The following is a 20349-nucleotide window of genomic DNA, read 5'->3' on the forward strand; positions in this document are numbered from 1 at the left end:
ACACTGACAGAGGGCAGGTTCGGATTGGATTCTGGGGAAAAATCTTCCCTGTCAGGGAGGTGGGGCCCTGGCACAGGGTGCCCAGAGAAGCTGAGGTTGCCCCTGAATCCCTGGAACTGTTCAAGGCCAGGCTGGAAGGGGCTTGGAGCACCCTGGGACAGTGGAAGTTGTCTCTGCCCATGTGTGGAATGAGATGATTTTTAAGGTCCCTTCCAACCCAAAGCATTCTGTGGTTCCATGATTACTGTGTAACTTAATCACTAGGAAGTGAATCATTCTCACTGAAAACTGGGATTAATACAGGGCCTGCAGTTTGCAGACATTTACCTGCTTATTGAACAGTTCATCTCCACAGAGCTGTGCTCCCAAAATGCCTTTACAGGCTAACACAGGCAGATCCCACACAGCTGGGTCTGTGGCTGCCCTCGTGATGGCGCATTCAAACACTCACAAACTGGTAAAAAAGCGGCTCTTCTCATGATTTCTGGAAAAACACAAATCCACCTTTAGTTTATTCAGGTTTAGTTCCTTCATGGCAGGACTTGTGTCACAGTCACTACACAGCACCAACACACTTTTAGTGTTACCTGAAGCCCAGTGCCGGTGATGTTTTGCTGCCTGGTGTATTTGTCTGCTGAGAGCTCTCCCACATAGCAGTCATGGCACGTCCAAACTGAAAGTTCTCAGTGATTCCATTTTTGGGAATAGTATAGCTATGTTTTAAAATATTTTTGTAACAAAGGTGGGAAAATAAAGTTTATGATTCATCTCTCAGTCTATCCTTGTAGTTAATGGTAGGCCTAGTAAGGCATTTCCTAGAATAACTGTAGGTTTTGAAAAGTCTTTCTCCTCCGTTACCAATTTTTATAGGCAGGAGCGTCGTTACCTCAGAGACCACAGTCACATTTAGCTGAAGCAACCATCAGAAGCAGAAGGCCAAGGGGCGGACTCGGGAGCTGTGTGTACACTGTGTACACTGTGTGTGTGTGTGTTTGTGTTTTGCACCTGAGCACACACAGGGGTGCGGATCCCCTCACAGCAGCCCCCGGACCCCACTGCCCCTCAGACCTGTTCCCGCCGCCGCGGGGGGTCCTCGGCGCGGGCACTGCCTCGGCCACCTGCAGGCGGCGGAGCGCGAGGACCCCTCGGTGGCGCCATTTTGGAGTGGCGGGCGGCGGCGGCGGCGGCGGCTCTGTGCCCGGTGCCTCGCTCGGGGTCACTCCCGGTCCCCCCCCCCCGCCCCGTCCCGTCCCCGCCGGCGGCAGCATGAGTGTGGTGGAGCACGTGCGGGAGATGGCGGCCGCCGGGCTGCACTCGAACGTGCGGCTGCTCAGCGGGCTGCTCCTCACCATGAGCGGCAACAACCCGTGAGTGCCCCGCCGGCAGGGGGCGCGCGCCGAGTGTGGGGGGAGCGGGGCCGCTTTTGGGGTGTCCCTGCCCCGTCCCTGCCCTGACCCTGTCCTGCCCTGTCCCTGTCCTGCCCTGTCCCTCTCCTGTCCTGTCCTCTGCCCCTGCCCTGTCCCTGCCAGGGATGGAGCCCACCTTTGTTTCCGTATCAGCATCAGCGTCCCTTTGGGGTGCCCGCTCCGAAATGGGTGTCCTAGCAGAGAATCACAGAATCACCAAAGGGACCTTGAAGATCGTTTTGTTTCACCCCTCCTGCCATGGGCAGCGACACTTTCCCCTATCCCAGGGTGCTCCAAGTCCCGTCCAGCCTGGCCTTGGATACTTCCAGGGATCCAGGGGCAGACACAGCTTCTCTGGCACCCTGTGGTAAGGTCTCACCTCCCTCACAGATTTTTCCCCAGAATCCAATCTGAATCTGCCCTCTGTCAGTGTGAAGCCATTCCCCCTTGTCCTGGCACTGCAGGCCCTTGTAAAATTGTCTCTCTCCATGCTCTTTGTTGGGTCCCTTCAGGTCCTGGAAGGCCACAGGTCATTTGGTCTGCACACGTACTAAGAATGTTCTAAAGGGGGTCTGTATAATGTTGGAATAGGGATTAGGACCACAACAGCTGTACAAGGAGCTAGGCTGCCTTTTAAACTTGAGTCCATTCAAACAATACTCTGTTCTGAAGTTTGAACAGGCAAAATGCTGGATCCTTACCTAACAAAAGGTGAATGAATCCTAGGAGAAAGTTGATGCAGTGTCAGGGACATTGACAGCCTGTGGCTTGTTACAGAAAGGATGGGGGCAGTGGCCAAGCAGCCAAAGACTGAGCTGCTGTGCTGATGAGGTGTCAGGAGTGGCTATTGGATTTGTTTGTTTATGGATAAAAGAAATTGGTGAGATAACCCCTGTGTGAGGAGTCAGTGCTGTTACTCAATGGTCCTTCCAGTGCAGTAAAGAAGCTGCAGCAGTTGCAAGTTGAAGCCAGACAAATCAAAGCTACAAGTACTTTGTAAGGTTTTGATTCTTGTGCAGCCATCTGATCTCAGCCTTTCTGTCTGCATTTCTCCTAGGGAACTGTTCTCTCCTTCTCAGAAATACCAGCTCCTTGTCTATCATGCAGACTCCCTCTTCCATGACAAGGAATACAGGAATGCTGTCAGCAAGTACACCATGGCCTTACAGCAGAAAAAAGCCTTAAGTAAAACCTCCAAAGTCAGACCTTCTACTGGGAATGCTGCATCAACACCCCAAAGCCAGGTATTTAAGAATTGATAATGTGCTGCATCAAGTGATCATGTTCCCCCTTCCAATAAATGTTGCTGACTCAATATTCACAGAGTCACTGAGGCTGGAAGAGATCCTTAAGACAGAATCCCTGCCAAATCCATCACTGACCACATCCATGAACATCACCTTTACATGTCTTTTAACCACCTTAGAATGTGCATTTATCATGTCAGATAAACCTGACATTTAAGGCTAATCAGTTGGATAATATCTGTGGTGTTTTCTAATGCAAAACTTAAAATGGTCTCCAACATGAAATTTTTCTGTATATGTATTTCATACTTTTAATTTGAAGACAGGAACAATATGAACTAGGAGTGAGTTGTATTATTAACTTACATGCACCAGATATTTTTCAACACATTTTAAATATTTATGAGGAAACTTAATTAAAAGTGATACCTGATTTAACCAACATCATATTTTCTTTTTTTGTTTTAGTGTTTACCATCAGAAATTGAGGTGAAATACAAAATGGCAGAATGTTACACAATGCTGAAGCAAGATAAAGATGCCATTGCTATTCTTGATGGGATTCCTTCCAGGCAGAGAACTCCAAAGGTGAATTCTGGCAGATTTTTGTCCCAGGTTCTTGGTCAGTGTACCTTTAGGATAGCACATAAATATAGGTTTAATGGCATTATGTCTTTTTCATTAGTTAAATATTGTTTGGTAACATTTCCTAATTTTAAATTAGCTGATTTGGACCCTTTTCTTTAAAATCAGTATTTATTTTTTTATTTGCTCTGTTAGAAAGAATTTAAAGAAAAGAATGAAAGGAATTAAATGTTTTGTGCATCTTTATTAACTTCTTGTATAGTTGGAGCAATGCCAAGTCCTTGAAAGGCTGGAGACTTTGGCAAGTAGGTTTGCTGGTGCTCCATCTTTTAAAATCTTTTAATCCTGTTCAACAACAGTTTAGATAATGTTAAATATTTAGATCCCTTTGTGGTCTGCAGTGCCAAATCTGTGGAGTCTTTGCTCACTGGCTCTGTTACTCAGAAGGGCTTAAAAGATTAACACATCAGATCAGCCAACTGTGTTTCATGTTAAATTGTCCTAAAAGTGCACATGGCTTAAACTCCAGTTAATGTCAGAGTGTTCTGACCAACTTGCAGAACAGAAAAAGAAGAAAAGATGGAGAAAAGCAAACTTTTTGCCTGTATAGACCATGAAATGAAATGAAATGAAATGAAATGAAATGAAATGAAATGAAATGAAATGAAATGAAATGAAATGAAATGAAAGTGCTGCAGCAGAAACCACCTACTTGTGTTGTGAGAAGCTCAGATAATTTCTGTTCTTTGGTCAATGCTGGCTTCATTCAGAGGCTGAATGGAAACTTTCTCTGCCTTGCTAAGCTAGTTCAAATGCTTCCATGGATAGAGAGGGATTCCTGGAAGGGACTGATTAATGGATATACAGATCCTACTTGGCATTGTGGATGAGCACTTGCCTGTGGACGTGATTTTCTGAACCTGAGAGAGTTTCAGTCTCTCAGTGGCTGATCTGTTTCCCAAGGGAAAGTCTTTTGGGAAACTTTTCTCTCACAAGGACTGTTGTATAAATAAGATTTTAGTTCTCAAAGCAATGACACAGATGTTCTGAAAGTGTTTTTCTCTTGTCCTAGCAATGGGATGAGAGAGATGTTGTTCCTTGTACCAATCAGGTTAACCTATATCAGAACACCTTATAAAAAGGATTGAAAACCCCAAAATAAAAGCTTGGCTGCTTGCAATAAGAACCCTTGCTTCATGCTTCGTGTCCACTAGTGACACTTTCCCGTCTTTTCACTTCTTTGATGCAAAACACAGATTTCAAGGTGCACTGTGCATGTACAAAAGAATGTTGATTTTATTTCTATACTCAGAAAGAAGCCACAGTTTTCATTTTGTACTGTATTGTACCTTAGAGCTGAGAAATGCAGGTTGTCTTCTGCCCAGAGCAGAGGCAGACAGGCTTAAAGACAGAGTTCTGACCTTTTTTAGTGATTCTTTCTCTTTCCTCACACTTGACTGTCCACATTTCTGTTGTCTACAGATCAATATGATGCTGGCAAATCTCTACAAGAAAGCAGGTCAGGAGCGCTCCTCGGTGACGAGCTACAAAGAGGTGCTGAGGCAGTGCCCCTTGGCCCTGGATGCCATCCTAGGTGGGTGTCTGCACTCTGTGAGCACTGCTAGAATTTTAATTACACTTTACACTTCTGTAACTGCCTTACATTTGCATGTCATACCCACATCATACCCAGAAACTGTAGCAAGCCCTGTAACAAGCTGTTTGTGCTTGTCAGGGGTCAGAATTTCTGCTCCTAGACAATTTGTATCAAAAGCAGTTTTGGCTGAGATTGATGTATGAACCCTCCAAACAGGTTTGCTCTCGCTGTCAGTGAAGGGAGCAGAAGTGGCCTCCATGACCATCAACATAATCCAGAGCATTCCCAACTTGGATTGGCTCTCTGTGTGGATCAAGGCATACGCCTTTGTGCATACTGGAGACAACACCAGAGCAATAAACACCATTTGGTAAGAGCTGAAAGAGCGTGGTGCAATCAAATCATATATAAATTCTTATATATAATGATATTCAAAATGTCATTTATAAATAATGGGCATTTTTTTCCCCTTTAAGCTCTTTAGAGAAGAAGTCATTGCTAAGGGATAATGTGGACTTGCTGGGGAGCTTAGCAGATCTTTACTTCAGAGCTGGAGATAATAAAAACTCTATCCTAAAATTTGAACAAGCACAAATGCTGGATCCTTACCTAATAAAAGGTGAGTAAATCCTGAGAGAAGGTAACAGCTACATGCAGTGGAATATTGTATATTGTTTACCCAGCTTTCAATTCAGAATTGACATTCAGAAGCTGCATGTCTTGAACCCTTCCAGGTAGTTGCAGTTTAAAGTAGGTGTTTGTGGTTTTTGTGGCTTTTTCTTCTTGTGAATGATCTTTCCATTTCTTGAGGATTGATCCTCCAACGTGTCTCTTTAGGAATGGATGTTTATGGTTATTTATTGGCACGCGAGGGTCGGCTGGAGGATGTGGAGAACTTGGGCTGCCGGCTCTTCAATATTTCTGACCAGCATGCAGAGCCCTGGGTGGTATCTGGGTGAGTTGTTTTCTTTCTTTTCTCACCTCAGCTCTCCATTTGCTGGATGTGGTGGGTTACAGCTGCCACAGTGGGTTCAGCTTGTTTTGTTCAGAAGGTGTTTTTCCATTCTTGGGTAACTTATATTAGCTCTCTGCAAATATCTATCGTGTTTATTTTCTGTATGTCAAATCTATTAGAGTTACACACCTGTGCAATACCAACAACACATTAAACAGTAACAGTTTTAATATTTATACTGGGGTTTTTTAAAATTTCTGAAGAAATTTTTCTCTTAACTTCAAATGCAAGTAGTTCAAAACCCCCCTGGTTTTTCCATGGTTTTTCCAGGCGCTGCAGGCAGTGCATGTTTACAATCCCTCTCCTTTTTCTCTAGGTGTCACAGTTTCTACAGCAAACGATACTCCCGTGCCTTATACTTGGGAGCCAAAGCAATCCAGCTGAACAGCAACAGCGTCCAAGCCCTGCTGCTGAAGGGAGCTGCTCTGCGCAACATGGGCCGGGTGCAGGAGGCCATCATCCACTTCCGCGAGGCCATCCGCCTCGCGCCCTGCCGCCTCGACTGCTACGAGGGTGAGCCCTGGGCAGCTGCTCACAGCTGCTCTCTGTCAGGGCTGCTGTCCTGCTGATGATGAGGCAAAGGAGTGGACAGCAGTTCTTTCCTCCTGTTGGCTTTCTAGGAAATAATTATTACCCTAAAAACCTACGATGAGATCAGGAGAGGGATGCGAGAGAAGGCGTGGATTTGTAAGAATGATTTTCAAAATGGGGTTTTCTTGGTTTTGTTTAGTCTGGATGTAAACAAAATTGGGTATTTTGAGCAGATCACTTTTGAATGATGATGTTAACTGATGGTTACTTCTGCTGGGAGCTTTGTTTTGTCATATTTTAAATTTTTTAATCTTGTTGATTTCAACAGCATCTTCAAATAGTGAAGAGTCCAGTTGAAGGATTAATTATCTCAGTATTGGAACTGGACAGCAGTGTTAGATTAGGTGTACTTAAGGTTGGGGTTTTTTTCAGTGCCTGACCATTAATAAACATCAAGTCAATTATCTGTACAATGAGTATGTTGACATGCATATATTCACTTTCTCAATTGCAATTTGTATTTGCTTATTGGAGCATGAGCTGTTCAGTACCTGAGTGCTACTAAGAGCAAATAATAGTGGAGGGGTGAGTGCCTGTGGTGCTGACTCAAACCCTGAAGTGTTTCCCTCTGACATCACCAGGTCTCATCGAGTGTTACCTGGCATCCAACAGCATCCGTGAAGCCATGGTGATGGCAAACAACGTCTACAAAACCCTGGGGGCAAACGCCCAGACCCTCACCCTGCTGGCCACAGTCTGCCTGGAGGACCCAGTCACTCAGGAAAAAGCAAAAACATTGCTGGATAAAGCTCTCACACAAAGACCTGACTACATTAAAGCTGTGGTAAAGAAAGCAGAACTCCTCAGTAAGTTCCTTTTCCCACCGTGTTTGTTTAAAGGTGCCCTTGTACATGGAAGGGTGTTCTGGAGCCACATGGATGTGGAGGATGTAACAGTGATGATACAGTCCAGGGGTTTATCAGGAAAAAACACAGGAATTCATTGCATCCAGCAGCTGATATTACACTTAAAGCAATTGCAAACAAAACGTTTTGACTTCAAAGCAGATGTAATTGTGAATGTAACAGCTATTGCAACAAAACATTGTTTAGAGCTCTTCTTGCAAGAAGTAGAGCGCTGCTGACCTCCCTTGCTGAGAGTTGTGTTGGGAAGACTGGGAACACTCTGTCTTTTTATAGATTTATCTCAACTATTGATGAAAACAGTAGTTTTGCCTGTGAACAGGTAGAGAGCAGAAGTATGAAGATGGGATTGCCCTGCTGAGGAATGCCCTGGCCAACCAGAGTGACTGTGTGCTGCACCGCATCCTGGGGGACTTCCTGGTGGCTGTCAATGAGTACCAGGAAGCCATGGACCAGTACAGCATAGCCCTGAGGTAAAGCACAGCCCCAGACTGCAGGAGCTTTATAAGAACAATCATCAGTTTTACTGAGTAAAAAGATGAGCTGTTAATTGATTAGGATCAGAATCAGAGGTGGCTTTGTATCATTCTCCCTTAAAACAAGCAAAACAACACAAATGACACCCTGTTCATGAATTGGTTGGTCTTAAGACTTGGAACTGAGAAGTGCAAAATGTAGGGACTGTATTAATGCTAAATATGTCAGAAGGCTTGTGATTCCTTGACTTAACGAAAGGATTAAGGCATGGAATTATTTATAGTTAATAATTATTCTAGTCAGACTTTAGGATCCATTCCTTTACACTAGAAGGTGCATATAAAAATGAGCTGTTCGATAAATTTAAGTAGTATGATTCAACTTAACATAATCTAAATGCTATTTTAGGGTGTTACTTTGTTAAATATTCTGATGTTTTGATTGCAACATCTTTGCCTTAAAATCCAGCACATTATGTCCACTGCAAACTTGCATAGCTTAAATGGGTCAGCTGCTTTTTGCCTGCAGAGATTATATTTAGCCAGAGTCATTTAAATTTTTACTGCTTTCATGTTACTTTATAATTAGTATTGTTGGGAGAGGTGACTAAGTTTTCTGGAAGAGTGGGATGTTTAGATAAATGTGTTCTTGGGGATCAGAAGTGTTTTATAAAGAGATTTAAGACTCAGTGTTACAGCAGCTCAAGGGGAAGTTGCATCATCATCTAAAATAAGCTTCCTGATGATGTTAAACAGGAAGTGCAGACAACAGGATGAGATTTTATTGTTACTCTTTACACAGAGGCCACAAAGAGAAAAAAAAAAGTTTCCAGACAATGATTTTATTTTTCTTCCTTTCTTCAGTTTGGATCCAAACGACCAGAAGTCACTGGAGGGATTGCAGAAAATGGAAAAAGAGGAAAGTCCAACAGATGCCACTCAGGAAGAAGATGTGGATGACATGGAGGGAAGTGGAGAAGAGGGGGACTTGGAAGGCAGTGACAGTGAAGCAGCTCAGTGGGCAGATCAAGAACAGTGGTTTGGGATGCAGTAAAAGCCTCCTGCTGCTTGTTTTGGCACTTGAACACATCACTAGGGCCACTCTTCTTAGAAGAACAGAAACTATGCTTTATTTTCAGTAACAAAGGACTTTTTTTTTGTTTTTGTTTTTTAATAGACTCTGAAACCAATTAATAGTTCTGTGCATCTCAATACTCTGGAGATTCTTGGTGCTTCTTATTTATTAAGTGTAAGGGACTAACTGCATCCAAGGTTATTCACAACTTTAATTTGGAAAACTTCCTGCTAAGACTAAAACCATCAGAACCTGAGGTGTGTAATGAGCCTGCTGTTTGTGATGAAAACAATGTCTGAGTTCTGTCCAGGGCTAAGTGTGCTTGGGCAAGTTGTAAATACAGTGGTTTGTACTCCTTTGTGGGAAAGGTCTTGCTCATTTGTATGCAGCCATTTGAGTCTGGGGGAGCTACTTGAGTGTGGCTGAAAGCAGAACTTTCCTTTTGCTGGGTTTGTTGAATTAATTTGTCTTTTTCTAGGGCATTACCTGTGCTGTCCAGAATAAATCTGGGACAAAGGCAACTTGGACTTGCAGGACACCTTTTGTAGCTGACTGATTTCTCTGTGTACAGAATTAAGCCAGTGGTGGAGAATTAAAGTCATTTTTTCAACCCTTATTAAACCCTGCAATCACTTAAAGTCTGTACATGAGCATTTATTTTAAAATGCAGTTTAGTTTTATTTCAGTATGTTCCTGGAAGGTTTTGCAGCAATGACTCAAAGCACTTTATATTCTGTGTACAGCACTGACATTTAAAATGCTATAAAAAGAATTCATTCCTCTTCCCTTGCACTGCTGGAGAAATGTTAAATTATGTAAATACACATATTGTCCTGTTTTTTTCCATGTTTATATACTTCCTGGTTTTGTCAGGTAATTTTTGAATTCATGTCTTTTCCCCTCACCTTTGGAAGCAAAATTGCTTCACATACAAATTCCCACCATCAGCATTTCAAGGGTGAACTGCTTTGGGTAATCTAGAAACTGTTTCAGTTCTGTGGGCTTGATGTGTGGGAAGAGGAATTACTTATTTTTCTTACAGTTCTGATTTCCTTAGTCTTTACCAAAACATGCTTTTTTAATCTTTATATCAAGAGTTTAATTCCTTTTGTATTTATTTTGTTACCACAGGTATGCTGGAGAGCACAGACCTTTTAGAAAGCTAAAAAAAAATAGTTTTGAGTAACAGCTGCAGGGAAGAGTGGCTGTTAAAAAATACATGACATGGAAAAGAAGCTTCTCCCTGACAGGTAGATCAGGGTAAAATTTCCCTCTGTGATGTTGTATCAAAAATGCACAACAAAAGAGGCAGATTATTGTCTGTTTTGGAAAATGTTCTGGTATGTCATGGCTTACAGAGGAGGAGTCCAATAGTTCATCCATTTAAGAAAAGAAAGCAGCTGCTTGTCTGTTCTCTCTGGAATTCTGTGGGCTTTAGGGTTCCAAAATACTGAGTTGTGGTTATTTGAAGGTGATGGGGGAAGAACAGCAGAGCAGAGCTGTCGTGGCAGTTGGATTTGGCATCAGCTGCTCCTGCTCTTCCCACCAAATGTGTGCATCTCAGGGGGAGCAAATATTTCATGAATGACTTTTTGGCAGATGAGAGGCCTCGTCCTGTTCGTGTCTTTGCCGTTGCTGTGGGATGCAGTGAATGGATTTCAGCTCATCACGTGTCTCGTAACAGAAAAAACGTGCAAGCATATTCAAAGCATCTGTTTTTATATAAAAGAACTTTGCTTTCTCCTCACACTCAGCATTCACCAGACATATTCTGCAGCTGAAAGCTGGGTAACTGCATTAGCTTTCTAGTTGTATTCCAGACCTCTGCTGTGGATGAAAATTGAGTTGTTTGTGTTACTAAACTAAAGACAGGATACATTTAATTGTGATGAGGAGTATGTGTAGGAGGTATGTGATGTATTTTTCAGCTGTTTTATTCTAATGGTACCTTTGAATAGGTCATTAATTTCAGGTGGAAACCACTGGCTTTACACATTTCTCTGAAGTATTTACATAGAAGAGGAAACTGGAGAGCCACAGTTCTGTTGAAACCATTCTGTAGTGTGTTTGTAGATAATCTGATAATCTCTGCTTTTAGAACAGACAGGAAACTAAAACTACTTCAAGATGAGTCCTTAGGTGCAGCTTGAGCAAACAAGTCCAGGCACAGCTCAGAACACCTTGAGATAGCTGTCAAAAGTGATTTGTATCCTCACAGCTTTGGTTTTCTGAGAACTTGGTTCCTTACTGAAAATGAGAAGTTGTGAGAGTCTGCAGATGAAGCCTGGTGAGTACCTGATGTGTTGGAGTGACATAGCTGTGTGTGATCTTTGCTGAGATTACTGCCTGTGGAACTTTGAGGTGCCATGCATGTTGAGATTGTGTAGAGAAATGTATTTGGCCCTCACTTCAGAATTCTAGAGGGATTCTGCTTGCCTATTAATGAACCTTCATTACTGCTTTAATTTTAGAATGTGATCTCTGGTTCTGCAGAGGTCTGGTACTCTCCAGTGCAGTTACAGGCACTTAGTGGAGGGAATATAACAATTAGCCCTTAATAAGCAGCTGACCTCATTCCCTCCCTCAGTCACATGCTCTGCACCTGAGAAGAAAAGATCACAAAGCCAAGAACTGAAGTTCAGGCTGTGTTAGATCAGTGGTGGAAGTGAAACAGTTTGGACATGAGGCAAGAAATCTCCATCCAGTTGTACTGTAAAGTGTTGGTGTGTCTGAGGTGCTGATCTGGGGCTGGATAAGGGCAGAGTGCCCCTGTTTGCCTGAAATCCTTGAATTTAAATCATGTATTTCAATACTAACATTTAATTCTTTCCTACTTTGACAGGAAGTGATGGGAGAGGGACAGAATTTCTTCAGACTGTACGTGGACTTGGGTAAGGGCTAAAAGGCTGAATTTACCAGAGTCTAAAAGCAGCACACATTCATGGTGTGGCTAGAAATTACCTAAATAATGCATTTACTCCTATCATGTGCTGATAACACCTGCAATACTGGCAGTGTTTCTAATTCTGAAGATTTCTAGATCATGGGAATTCTGGAATTGTGAAGCAGAAATAAGGGAGGGACTGAGGACTGCTGGCCAATATTGGTGCTCTCTACTAAATCTAGGTGCTTCTTTTTCTGCTGCTGCTGATTACAGAGAGATTTTTGATTAACTAGGACTTTTTTTTCCCCCCCTTTCAGTAACTGTCTTCCTCATTAAGCCTCTTTGTGTGGTGATTCTTCCCTCCTTGCTTTTCAGGAGCTGAGTGATGTGGAAACTGATCCATCCAGGGCAGAAGCAGGCAGGATTTCTGATTCAGCAAACTTTATTCCCTCATTTATATCTCAGTGGTAAGGAAATCTCAAAAGCTGTGTCTGCCACTGTCATTTCAAGTTACACAAACATACCACAACCAAATATGCTTAAAAAACCCAGATCTGCAGTCTCTGTGGGTCTTCAGGTGCTCATAGCTTCTCTCTTTTCTCTCCCACTCTCCTGGGGGTGGATGTGGGCTCTAATCATACTCAAATTCACCTCCAGGTAAAAATAGGGATATTTTCTGCCCTCTGTATTTAGAGTTTAATGCAATATGTCCATAATGCCTCATAACTTGAGCTGTGGGGAGTGGTTTCTTTGCTCTGTGCTGTCAGTGGGCTCATCCATGTGGTGCTTTAGAGCTGGGGGTTTGCAGGGAGAAGAGCAGGAGGAGGGGGAAGATGAAGTTGTTTATTTCAGCACTTCTTACCACATATTCTTGCACTGAGCACCTTGGCAACCCACTGAGCATCACGTTCTCCTCACACGGCTGTACTCCAGCTGGGGGACTGGTTCTGCTTAAACTTGCAGATCATCATTTAAAGAAATGTTAAAAAGGAAGGTGTGAGTTGGTGTGAGTTAGCTCGGGAGCTGCTGGCACCGGCTGCTGAATAACGAGTTCCCATCATCGCCGAGCTCTCCTTTTGGCACCGCTGCCGGGGACAATTTCCACACGCAGAAAAAAGGGGCAGGAGAGCAGCCGGGCTGGAGCGAGCTCCACACGGGTGCGTTGGTACAACACTGGTGGGGATGGCTGAAAAACGCTCCCTTTTCCCAGCCAGGCTGAGGCTGTGAAAGGCAAGAGCTGCTCGTGGGGCGCTTCCCCCGGCTGTGCTGGCCCAAGGGCTGCGGTCTGAGCTGGGATGTGCCGGAGCTGTGCTGGGGGAGCTGTGCTGGGGGAGCTGTGCTGGGGGAGCTGTGCTGGGGGAGCTGTGCTGGGGGAGCCCTGCGGCGGGCGGGGCGCTGCTGACAGCGCTGGCCGTGGCTGCCAAGGCCCGGCTCTCAATCGGGGCCGATAAAGGAGCTCTGACAGCCCCGGGGCAAGCAGCAGAGCTCAGCCTGCCCAGCACAGCAATACCATAGTAGGAAGCAGCCACCGGCAGCTCAGCCCGATGCGTTAATGCACCCTCCACCATCCTATGGAACTGCCGGACCATGGAATTCGACCCTTGTATTTTTAAACCTCACGCTGTTGCGTTTGAAGGGCTTCAGATGTGTCACCTCATTTGGATAAGGCTGTTTGCCAGCAGGGTGCTGCTATCAGGGGCTGGAGGATAAGAGGCATTACATTTAATGTAAAACACATTCCTAAGTTGTCTCTTACTCCAAACAAAATGTGGTGTTTGGGCTTTGGAGAAGAGCATTACAGGACACTTGGAAATTCCAGCTTTTACCCTGGGAGTGCTTTAGCCTTGCCCAGCAGCAGCCTTGTGAGCTCGTGGCAGGGAGTGAGCCCAAACTGCCAAGCAGGATGCTCGTGGTGTGGTTTGGAGCAAACATATTTAGCTCATCTTCCTTTTGCCTATGGAAAAGGAAGAGATCAGGAGCTACTTTAGGCTGGGGCAATTTAGAAAACAGAAAAGGACAAAAAAAAAATAATAAAGATGTAGTTGGGAAAGAATTGTTTATTTTACTTTTCTCAGAGGGATTTTACAAACAATGGAGCATTTTAAAAAAACTGAGTGATCAAAGTACTTGACAGTGTCCCTTAAACACACACACAAGCCCCTGGACAGAGGAAATCACACCAGCGAGGAGGTCAATACTGCCGAGGAGAGCAGCTGCATCTGCATAGTTCTAGGAGGAAAGATTGCAATGGTGGTGTTGGTGCTAAAAAGTGACATCTTGGCATTAAAATAAGAGCGCGCTGCAGTGCCCACGCACGGACCTGCAGGAAACAAAGTGCATCAAATAACACGCCGAGTACGTATTGTAGAATAAATTTATTTACCTGATACAAATGAAACTAGGTGTGATGCTCCTTACTGTCAGCATGTCAATAGACAATTGATCTTATTTACAACTTCTAAAGGTCACACATGCAGCTGTGGGAACTGGCTACGTCGTTGTTGCTTTTTAGATAAATGCATCACGATATTTTGTATTGCACCAACATCTGTCTTACTGCCTTAGATTTAAATAAGTTACATTACAGTGCAAAAGAGGTTGATTTGCACAGATGATAAAAAAATCCAACGTTATGAAGTGGAGGCTTACGGTTTAACATTCATCTGTAATCGTTTCCATGGATTTATAAATAGGAGAGCATTGTACAGAAGCTGTTGAAGTAGGATGTTTGGATGATACAATACAGAGAGAGATCCGTCTACAACCCAAGGCATGCATTATCTGATATTGTACATTGTATAAACTGGCATTTTACATACAGGAATATGGAAATTGGCTGACAGCTCCGCAATTCTTGTTCAAGGATAACCAAACTCTTCTCCATGCAGCACAGAAACCCAACTTCTCTGGAGAGAGTTCCGACTTGGTAAGCTATATTGCACGTTTGTACATCTGTATCATGAAGTCCTAATGGTACCACACATTTCTTCCACAGAGAACACAATGAGTTTTGTTTTTAGGGAAAGCAAAGAATCTTTACACGATACATGCAGAAGTTTTGGTAGATGTGTTGCTAAAAACACATGCACGCAACAAAACAACCTTACATTTCTGCAAAATTGTTTAGGAAGCGATTACTCCAGTATTGCTGAAAAGGAAAGAAAGAAAAGGCACCAGTTAATGAAAGGATGAATGCTAAGTATCATTATACAAGCAAGACTAAGATCAACAGTGACAGAAGAAAGAATGTTAAGTTTGGTAACTGGCTGCTCTGTCATTGAAGGGACACTCTCAGGTTACTTTGTTCTGGAAGCTCAGAATCCTCTGGATTAAGGCTCAGCTCTGTTGATTATCAGCAGAGCCAGCACTTCCTACTCAAGACTGCGGTGAAAAACATGACACATTTAATTAGCTTTTGCCTTTCTCTGCCTGACCAGTGACAACAGACAATTCTCACTTCTTTGGAATTTTTACTTTCAAGTTCCATACTACACGCTTGTTACTTTTCAGTCGAGGCATTATGGCAAGTTTGGTCCCAAAGTGACCTAACAATGTCCCTTTTCCAAGTCAGGCAGCTTGTTCTGGGAAGCAGTAGGAAAGCTTTGAAGAAGTCATTAAACTACACGGATTAATGTGTAGGCAAAGGGTAGAGTACAACGTCCTAAAGCTCCTGCTGTACTTCACCCCTACCACAGCACAAGGTCAGCCTCGTGTCTGGAGAGACTGCTCTGAGTCCCTACAGCTCCAGGGAAGCTCTTCCAAACACTGCTTCAACACTAAAATTTGGGCTCTCCTGCTAAGATTTGAAAATGCATATTAATGCAATTAAGGATGTAATTAGCAGAGATTAGGGAAACAGTTAATGGTTAGAAGTGCAAAAAAGTAAACAAGACAGGTGCAAGAGACAGACGACTCTGTATCGGTTTTACCTCCCTTCATCTGAGCAAATTCAGCCCCCTTGGGCTGTGTACCATGAACTCTGGGCTCGAGCTGTGTCTCGGGCCGGCACTGCTGTACTGCATTCTATCATCAGAGTAAAATCTCACTTTCGTACCAGGAACCTCCCCAACAGCCTCTCTACCAACACAAGCCTCGGAGCACATTGACAGACCGCTAGAAATGTTTTTCTGCAGCCTCTTTCATACTCATTTATTTGCAATAACGTTTTGGGAAACCAAGTATGAACTATTTTTATTGCTCGGATGGCAGCAAGAAGGAGCAGCTCGTTGTGTAGCTCAGCACTCTGGATTGCTCACACGTGAAAGCAGAGAGAGCCCAAGGCACTGCAAAGACAAAAGCTCCTGTCTAAAAATTCAATGCGTGACTGCAGCTGCCTGAGCATCCTCCTTGCTACAAAACACAGGATTCAGGAGGAGCTGCTCTCATTCCAAACCCCAGTGGGTTCCCAGCACAAGCCAATATCCTTCCTGGTGTTCCCAGCATAAGGCAGCATCAATCACACGATTGATCCTGGTCTTACACACCCCTCTCACAGTAGAGAATAAGCAGTGATGTGTGATGAGGGCACCAAGGAATCCAGAAAATAGCAGAGATGAAAAAGCTCGGTGAGATGGGAGCAAAGAGAAACAAAAAATGTGAAGTTATTCTGTAAGAATGGAGTGGGACATCAAGCCTGGGGAATTCTGTTAGTCCTGCTTGAACAAGGGCTGCTGTTTGTGCATTCTCTGAGCTAACATGGTTCAATAGGAGTTACCTTCTTCAACCCCAGCACTGGGGAGGTTGGAGAGGAAGTATTTGGGACCAAATAAATGAGATTTGACTTTGAGATGTTGGCAAATGAGTCTGCCCTGAAAAGTCCTCCCCTTCCTGGCTTCCCCAGCTGAAAAGACTGAGGCCAAAAGATGACAGGATCTATACAGCTAAGGATAAACACTTTAGTTCAGACATTTCCTGCAGAAATTACAAACTTTGCAGTGCAGTTCTGTACTTTCTGTGACAGAAACACCCTCAGCTCCTTAGGTTCCTCCTGCAGCCTCCCTGAGCCTGCTCAGCTGCCAGGGCTGCAGCCCAGACCCAGCACTCCAGCTCCAGGGTCACAGGGATGTGATTCCAGAGCAGGATGCTTCACCACCCAGGAGGGAAGCTCATGGTAGGTCTGAACATTTGGCCAATCCCAACCAGCTAAGGGTGGGATTTACAGCACTTGGAAAACAGAAGTCCTGAAAGCACAGCACAGCTGCCATCCAACCCAGGATCTGCAATCTCGGGGAACGCTGAGGCTCCATTTCTGCAGGGAAACGTGGACAAGACTGAGAGAAACAGAAGAAAAACAGGGCAGGTGAAGATTGCTTGGGCTCTGTAGGAGCACCTTGTAAAACCTGACTGTTTCTCTAAGCTCAGGAGCCTCTAGGGATGGATCCCAAAATCTCCATTTGCCCACCACTCATCCAGATTTCAAGGCAAAGTCCAAGGAACACAAGGCCCTACCCCAAGTGCCTCTGAGACAGTGGCACGAACAAGGCTCCCAGATCTCTAGGAAATCCATGAGAAGAAGCAAGATTCATCTTCAACACTGAGAGATCCAACAGAGAAGGTGTTGAATTCTGAATATTCTGAATTCTACTTACTGACAGTCATTTTCCCCTTCAGGTTCTTAAGAGAAGGAGAAAAGGGGTGTATAGCAGGATCATTTGGCATAAAAGACAGGACTAGGATTGTACAAGAAGCAGAATTATTCCTGGTGGCAGCCAGACATGTGGCTTTAAAAAGGCCACCACACTCTGAGGTTCAGCAGAACCCGTGTTCAAGGATTCAGTGGCACTCCTGCCCTGGAAATGTCTCTCAACAGCAGTGGGAGCACACAGAACTAAGCTGCTAATTTGTTTCCAGCAAGTAGCACACTGGCACACACTTTGATCTCAAGGAGTCCTACATCACAGAACTATTATTTTTTGTTCCAAGGAACAGGGATGAGTTTCAGGCTGTTCATTTGTTAATGATACAGCAAAAGGCCAGTGCAGGCCAGTGGTTTTGTGGAATGCAAAACCTTAATTTAGATCTTCCACACTAAAAAAGGGCATTTGAGGGGATTTGAATGCTCACAGTTTGGCAACACACCTGCTACAACATCAGGTCAGCTCCTCTGAGCCACTTCAGCATCGACTGAAGTCAAAGTCTCTATAAACAAAGCATCACAATGCAGTGGAATTTCTGATAGAGCCTCTGTGTTCTGAGGGAGCACCTCCCCACTTGAGAGCTTAAACCTAGAGAATTATGTGTGCTCACTGGATTCCAGCTGGCACCAAGAGAACATAGCCTGGAACTATCCTTCCCCTCTAAGAGGGATCACAAAGCTGAATTTGGTTACTAAAGCAGACTGAGCCAGCACAAGATAACAGCACCTGCTGCTCTACAGACACAGTGACCCCAGGGCAAGTTTCAAAGACTGCCCTGTTAAGCTGAGACTGTTCTTTTGCCTTCTCAGATGGCAAGTAACAAATAATGAGCTGGTTTTGCCAAGAGCAGCACCTGCCCTTCGAGCACTGCAGGGAGCAGGGAAGGGTGCTCAGCTCTGAGGGGCAGCCCCTGTTTCAGAGCAGGGAAAAGCTTTGGAGTAAAGCAGCACCTGACCATGAGTACCGGAGAGTTTTGGACACTAAACATTCACGGTAACAGCTGTCAGGGTCTTAAGTTACAGATTTGTCTGATTTTATCTCAAACTTAAGACCAAAAGCTGTAAGACCTTGGGGCACTAAGGCTCCCAGGTGCTATAAAACAAGACCCTAAAATACACTAAACCAAAAGCAAGTGCTTTGCCTTTGGAATCGGTAATTTGAGCTTCAGACCACAAAACAAGAGTCTAAAGTGGTGATAATAATGTAGCACAGCAGAGTTTGACAAAACACAGCATGGGAATGAAGGAAATTACTATTTATTCTTCAACATGTATACAGCATATGCTATTTTACAGCAAGTCACCACTGGCAGGGTGAAATGGAAGAAAAATACTCACTTTAGTCGATGAAAGTTGGAAGGCATTGGAGAAAAACACCACAGTTAGGACTGTTAATGACTTACACATTGTTGATACAGGACTGATTTTGAAAACATGCTTTAACATTTACCGTAATAATGAAGGTGGTTAGTGCCACATTAAAATAAAAATAGTTCTATACAATATGTTCAATTTGGTCATGTGCTATTTACAGATTTTACAAAAAACACACACGAGCTTGTTACTTCAAGTCAGGCTAACAACAGGCCAGCAGAGTAACTCCATGTATACAACTGAGCATTAGTGCCCTAAGTGTAGGAAATCCAATTTCTAGCTATGCAGTGCAAGTTATTTCTTCAGGTCTCATTGCAAATTTTGATCTTAAAGGGGGGGAAAAAAAAAAAAAAGAAAGAAAAAGAAAGGCTCTGACGTGTAAAAAAGGTATTAAACCCCAACTTAAACCCTCTTTTGAATTGAAACAGATTGTGTGTGTGTTAAAAAGGCTTTAGATTTAAGGAGACAGAAGTAGCCCTCCCTATCCCTGCATAATGGGCAACACTGGCAAAGTAAGGTCTGTTACAATAAAATACAATAGACAAATAAATAATCCTTAAAAAAAACCAACCCTATGTGTGTGGAGAGTATGGAAGAACCCCAGCAGGCTGCACCTGGAATGGTAATTTCTGCACGAGCGAGATCAGGCATACCTCATACAGAAAGTGGTGTAAACAAGGACAGTCAAGAACCGAGAGTGAGGGAAGAGGGGACCGAGAAGAAATCCTGACCCAGGGAGCAGGACTCTCTACCCAGTGCAGAAAGTTCTGCTTGTGAACAAAACCTGACTTTATGACAAATTAAGTTTGGATGATCATGCAGAAGACAAACAGGTACATGCTTTTTTAGTTTTAGACAACACACATTCATTCCCTAAAATCTGCTGCCAATTTAGTTTGATAGTGTCCGCTGGCTCAAAAAAAATTTACTTTTTTTTTACATGATGAATAGACTATTGAACAGAACACTGTACATGCTTTTCATCTACAAAAAAATATTTGCATAAAATAGTGTTAGTTCTCTGTACATGTCAATGGACACTTTAACTGTGTATAAAAGAGGAATATATTGCCCCCACTGAAGTCAGAAAAAGCAAAAAACCAAAATCTAGATTATGAAACCTCCATCACCGGCAAATATGTTCATGTGAAAATTCAGCAGAAATAGACAGTTGCTCTAAACAATAAAAAAATTAAGTTAAACTTTTTTTTTTTTTCTCCTTTGAATGTAAAACTCGTCACCGTGTCAGTCAAGACCAGAACATATCACTAAAGTTAGTGTCTGTGCTGTAAAGCCAGATAACCAGGGGCATAGTAATGAACACAAACGGCCAGGAAACTCCTTCGGTGCATGCTGACAGAGCACAGGGTTTGGTGGCAGGCCGCACACTATCATCTTTACCAGGTTCCAGGTAGTTACGGGCCACATATTTAAGTGTTTCATCCAGCAGAATGACAGGGAGGGAGATTTTCAATACCATCAGCCACTGCGTCACGTTCAGAGGTGTGATCTGGAAGATAATCTGAAAGAAAAGCCAGGAGTTACCAAGCTCCCCCTCCAGCCCTGGCCTCGAGCCCCACACAAGGTTTTGCTCAGTCTGG

At 43.7% G+C, this 20349-nt stretch overlaps 2 protein-coding genes across 4 annotated transcripts in view; one reads left to right on the forward strand and one right to left on the reverse strand.

The window, feature by feature from the left end:
* The first annotated feature begins 1174 nt into the window (after positions 1-1174).
* ANAPC7 (anaphase promoting complex subunit 7) lies at positions 1175-9637 on the forward strand. The gene is made up of 11 exons (XM_015643899.2): positions 1175-1367; positions 2464-2650; positions 3122-3241; positions 4721-4832; positions 5052-5205; positions 5312-5454; positions 5673-5790; positions 6167-6363; positions 7023-7247; positions 7627-7777; positions 8645-9637. The coding sequence occupies exons 1-11, from the start codon at positions 1267-1269 to the stop codon at positions 8832-8834; spliced, it is 1698 nt and encodes a 565-aa protein (XP_015499385.1). The 5' UTR covers positions 1175-1266; the 3' UTR covers positions 8835-9637.
* A 4141-nt stretch (positions 9638-13778) lies between these two features.
* ATP2A2 (ATPase sarcoplasmic/endoplasmic reticulum Ca2+ transporting 2) overlaps positions 13779-20349 on the reverse strand; it is a 44352-nt gene continuing 37781 nt past the window's right edge. The window contains exons 20-21 of one of the 3 annotated variants that reach the window (XM_015643898.2): positions 20150-20270; positions 14095-14887 (exon numbers count right to left, since the gene is read on the reverse strand). In XM_015643898.2, the coding sequence (XP_015499384.1) occupies positions 14874-14887; positions 20150-20270 (135 nt within the window). In that variant the 3' untranslated portion in view covers positions 14095-14873. Of the gene's footprint in view, positions 20271-20349 lie in introns of all 3 variants that reach the window. The other 2 variants (XR_001524252.3, XM_015643897.1) reach the window with 2 other exon arrangements.

The sequence above is a fragment of the Parus major genome, chromosome 15 (genome assembly GCF_001522545.3).
Source record: "Parus major isolate Abel chromosome 15, Parus_major1.1, whole genome shotgun sequence".
Taxonomy (NCBI): domain Eukaryota; kingdom Metazoa; phylum Chordata; class Aves; order Passeriformes; family Paridae; genus Parus; species Parus major.

What these genes read in the sequence shown, in the direction of transcription:
- ANAPC7 (XM_015643899.2), top strand. Translation starts at nt 1,267, where the DNA reads ATGAGTGTGGTGGAGCACGTGCGGGAGATGGCGGCCGCCGGGCTGCAC. An exon ending in CATCAACACCCCAAAGCCAG is followed by an intron (nt 2,651 to 3,121) that starts GTATTTAAGAAT and finishes TTTTTGTTTTAG; the next exon opens with TGTTTACCATCAGAAATTGA. An exon ending in CCGCCTCGACTGCTACGAGG is followed by an intron (nt 6,364 to 7,022) that starts GTGAGCCCTGGG and finishes TGACATCACCAG; the next exon opens with GTCTCATCGAGTGTTACCTG.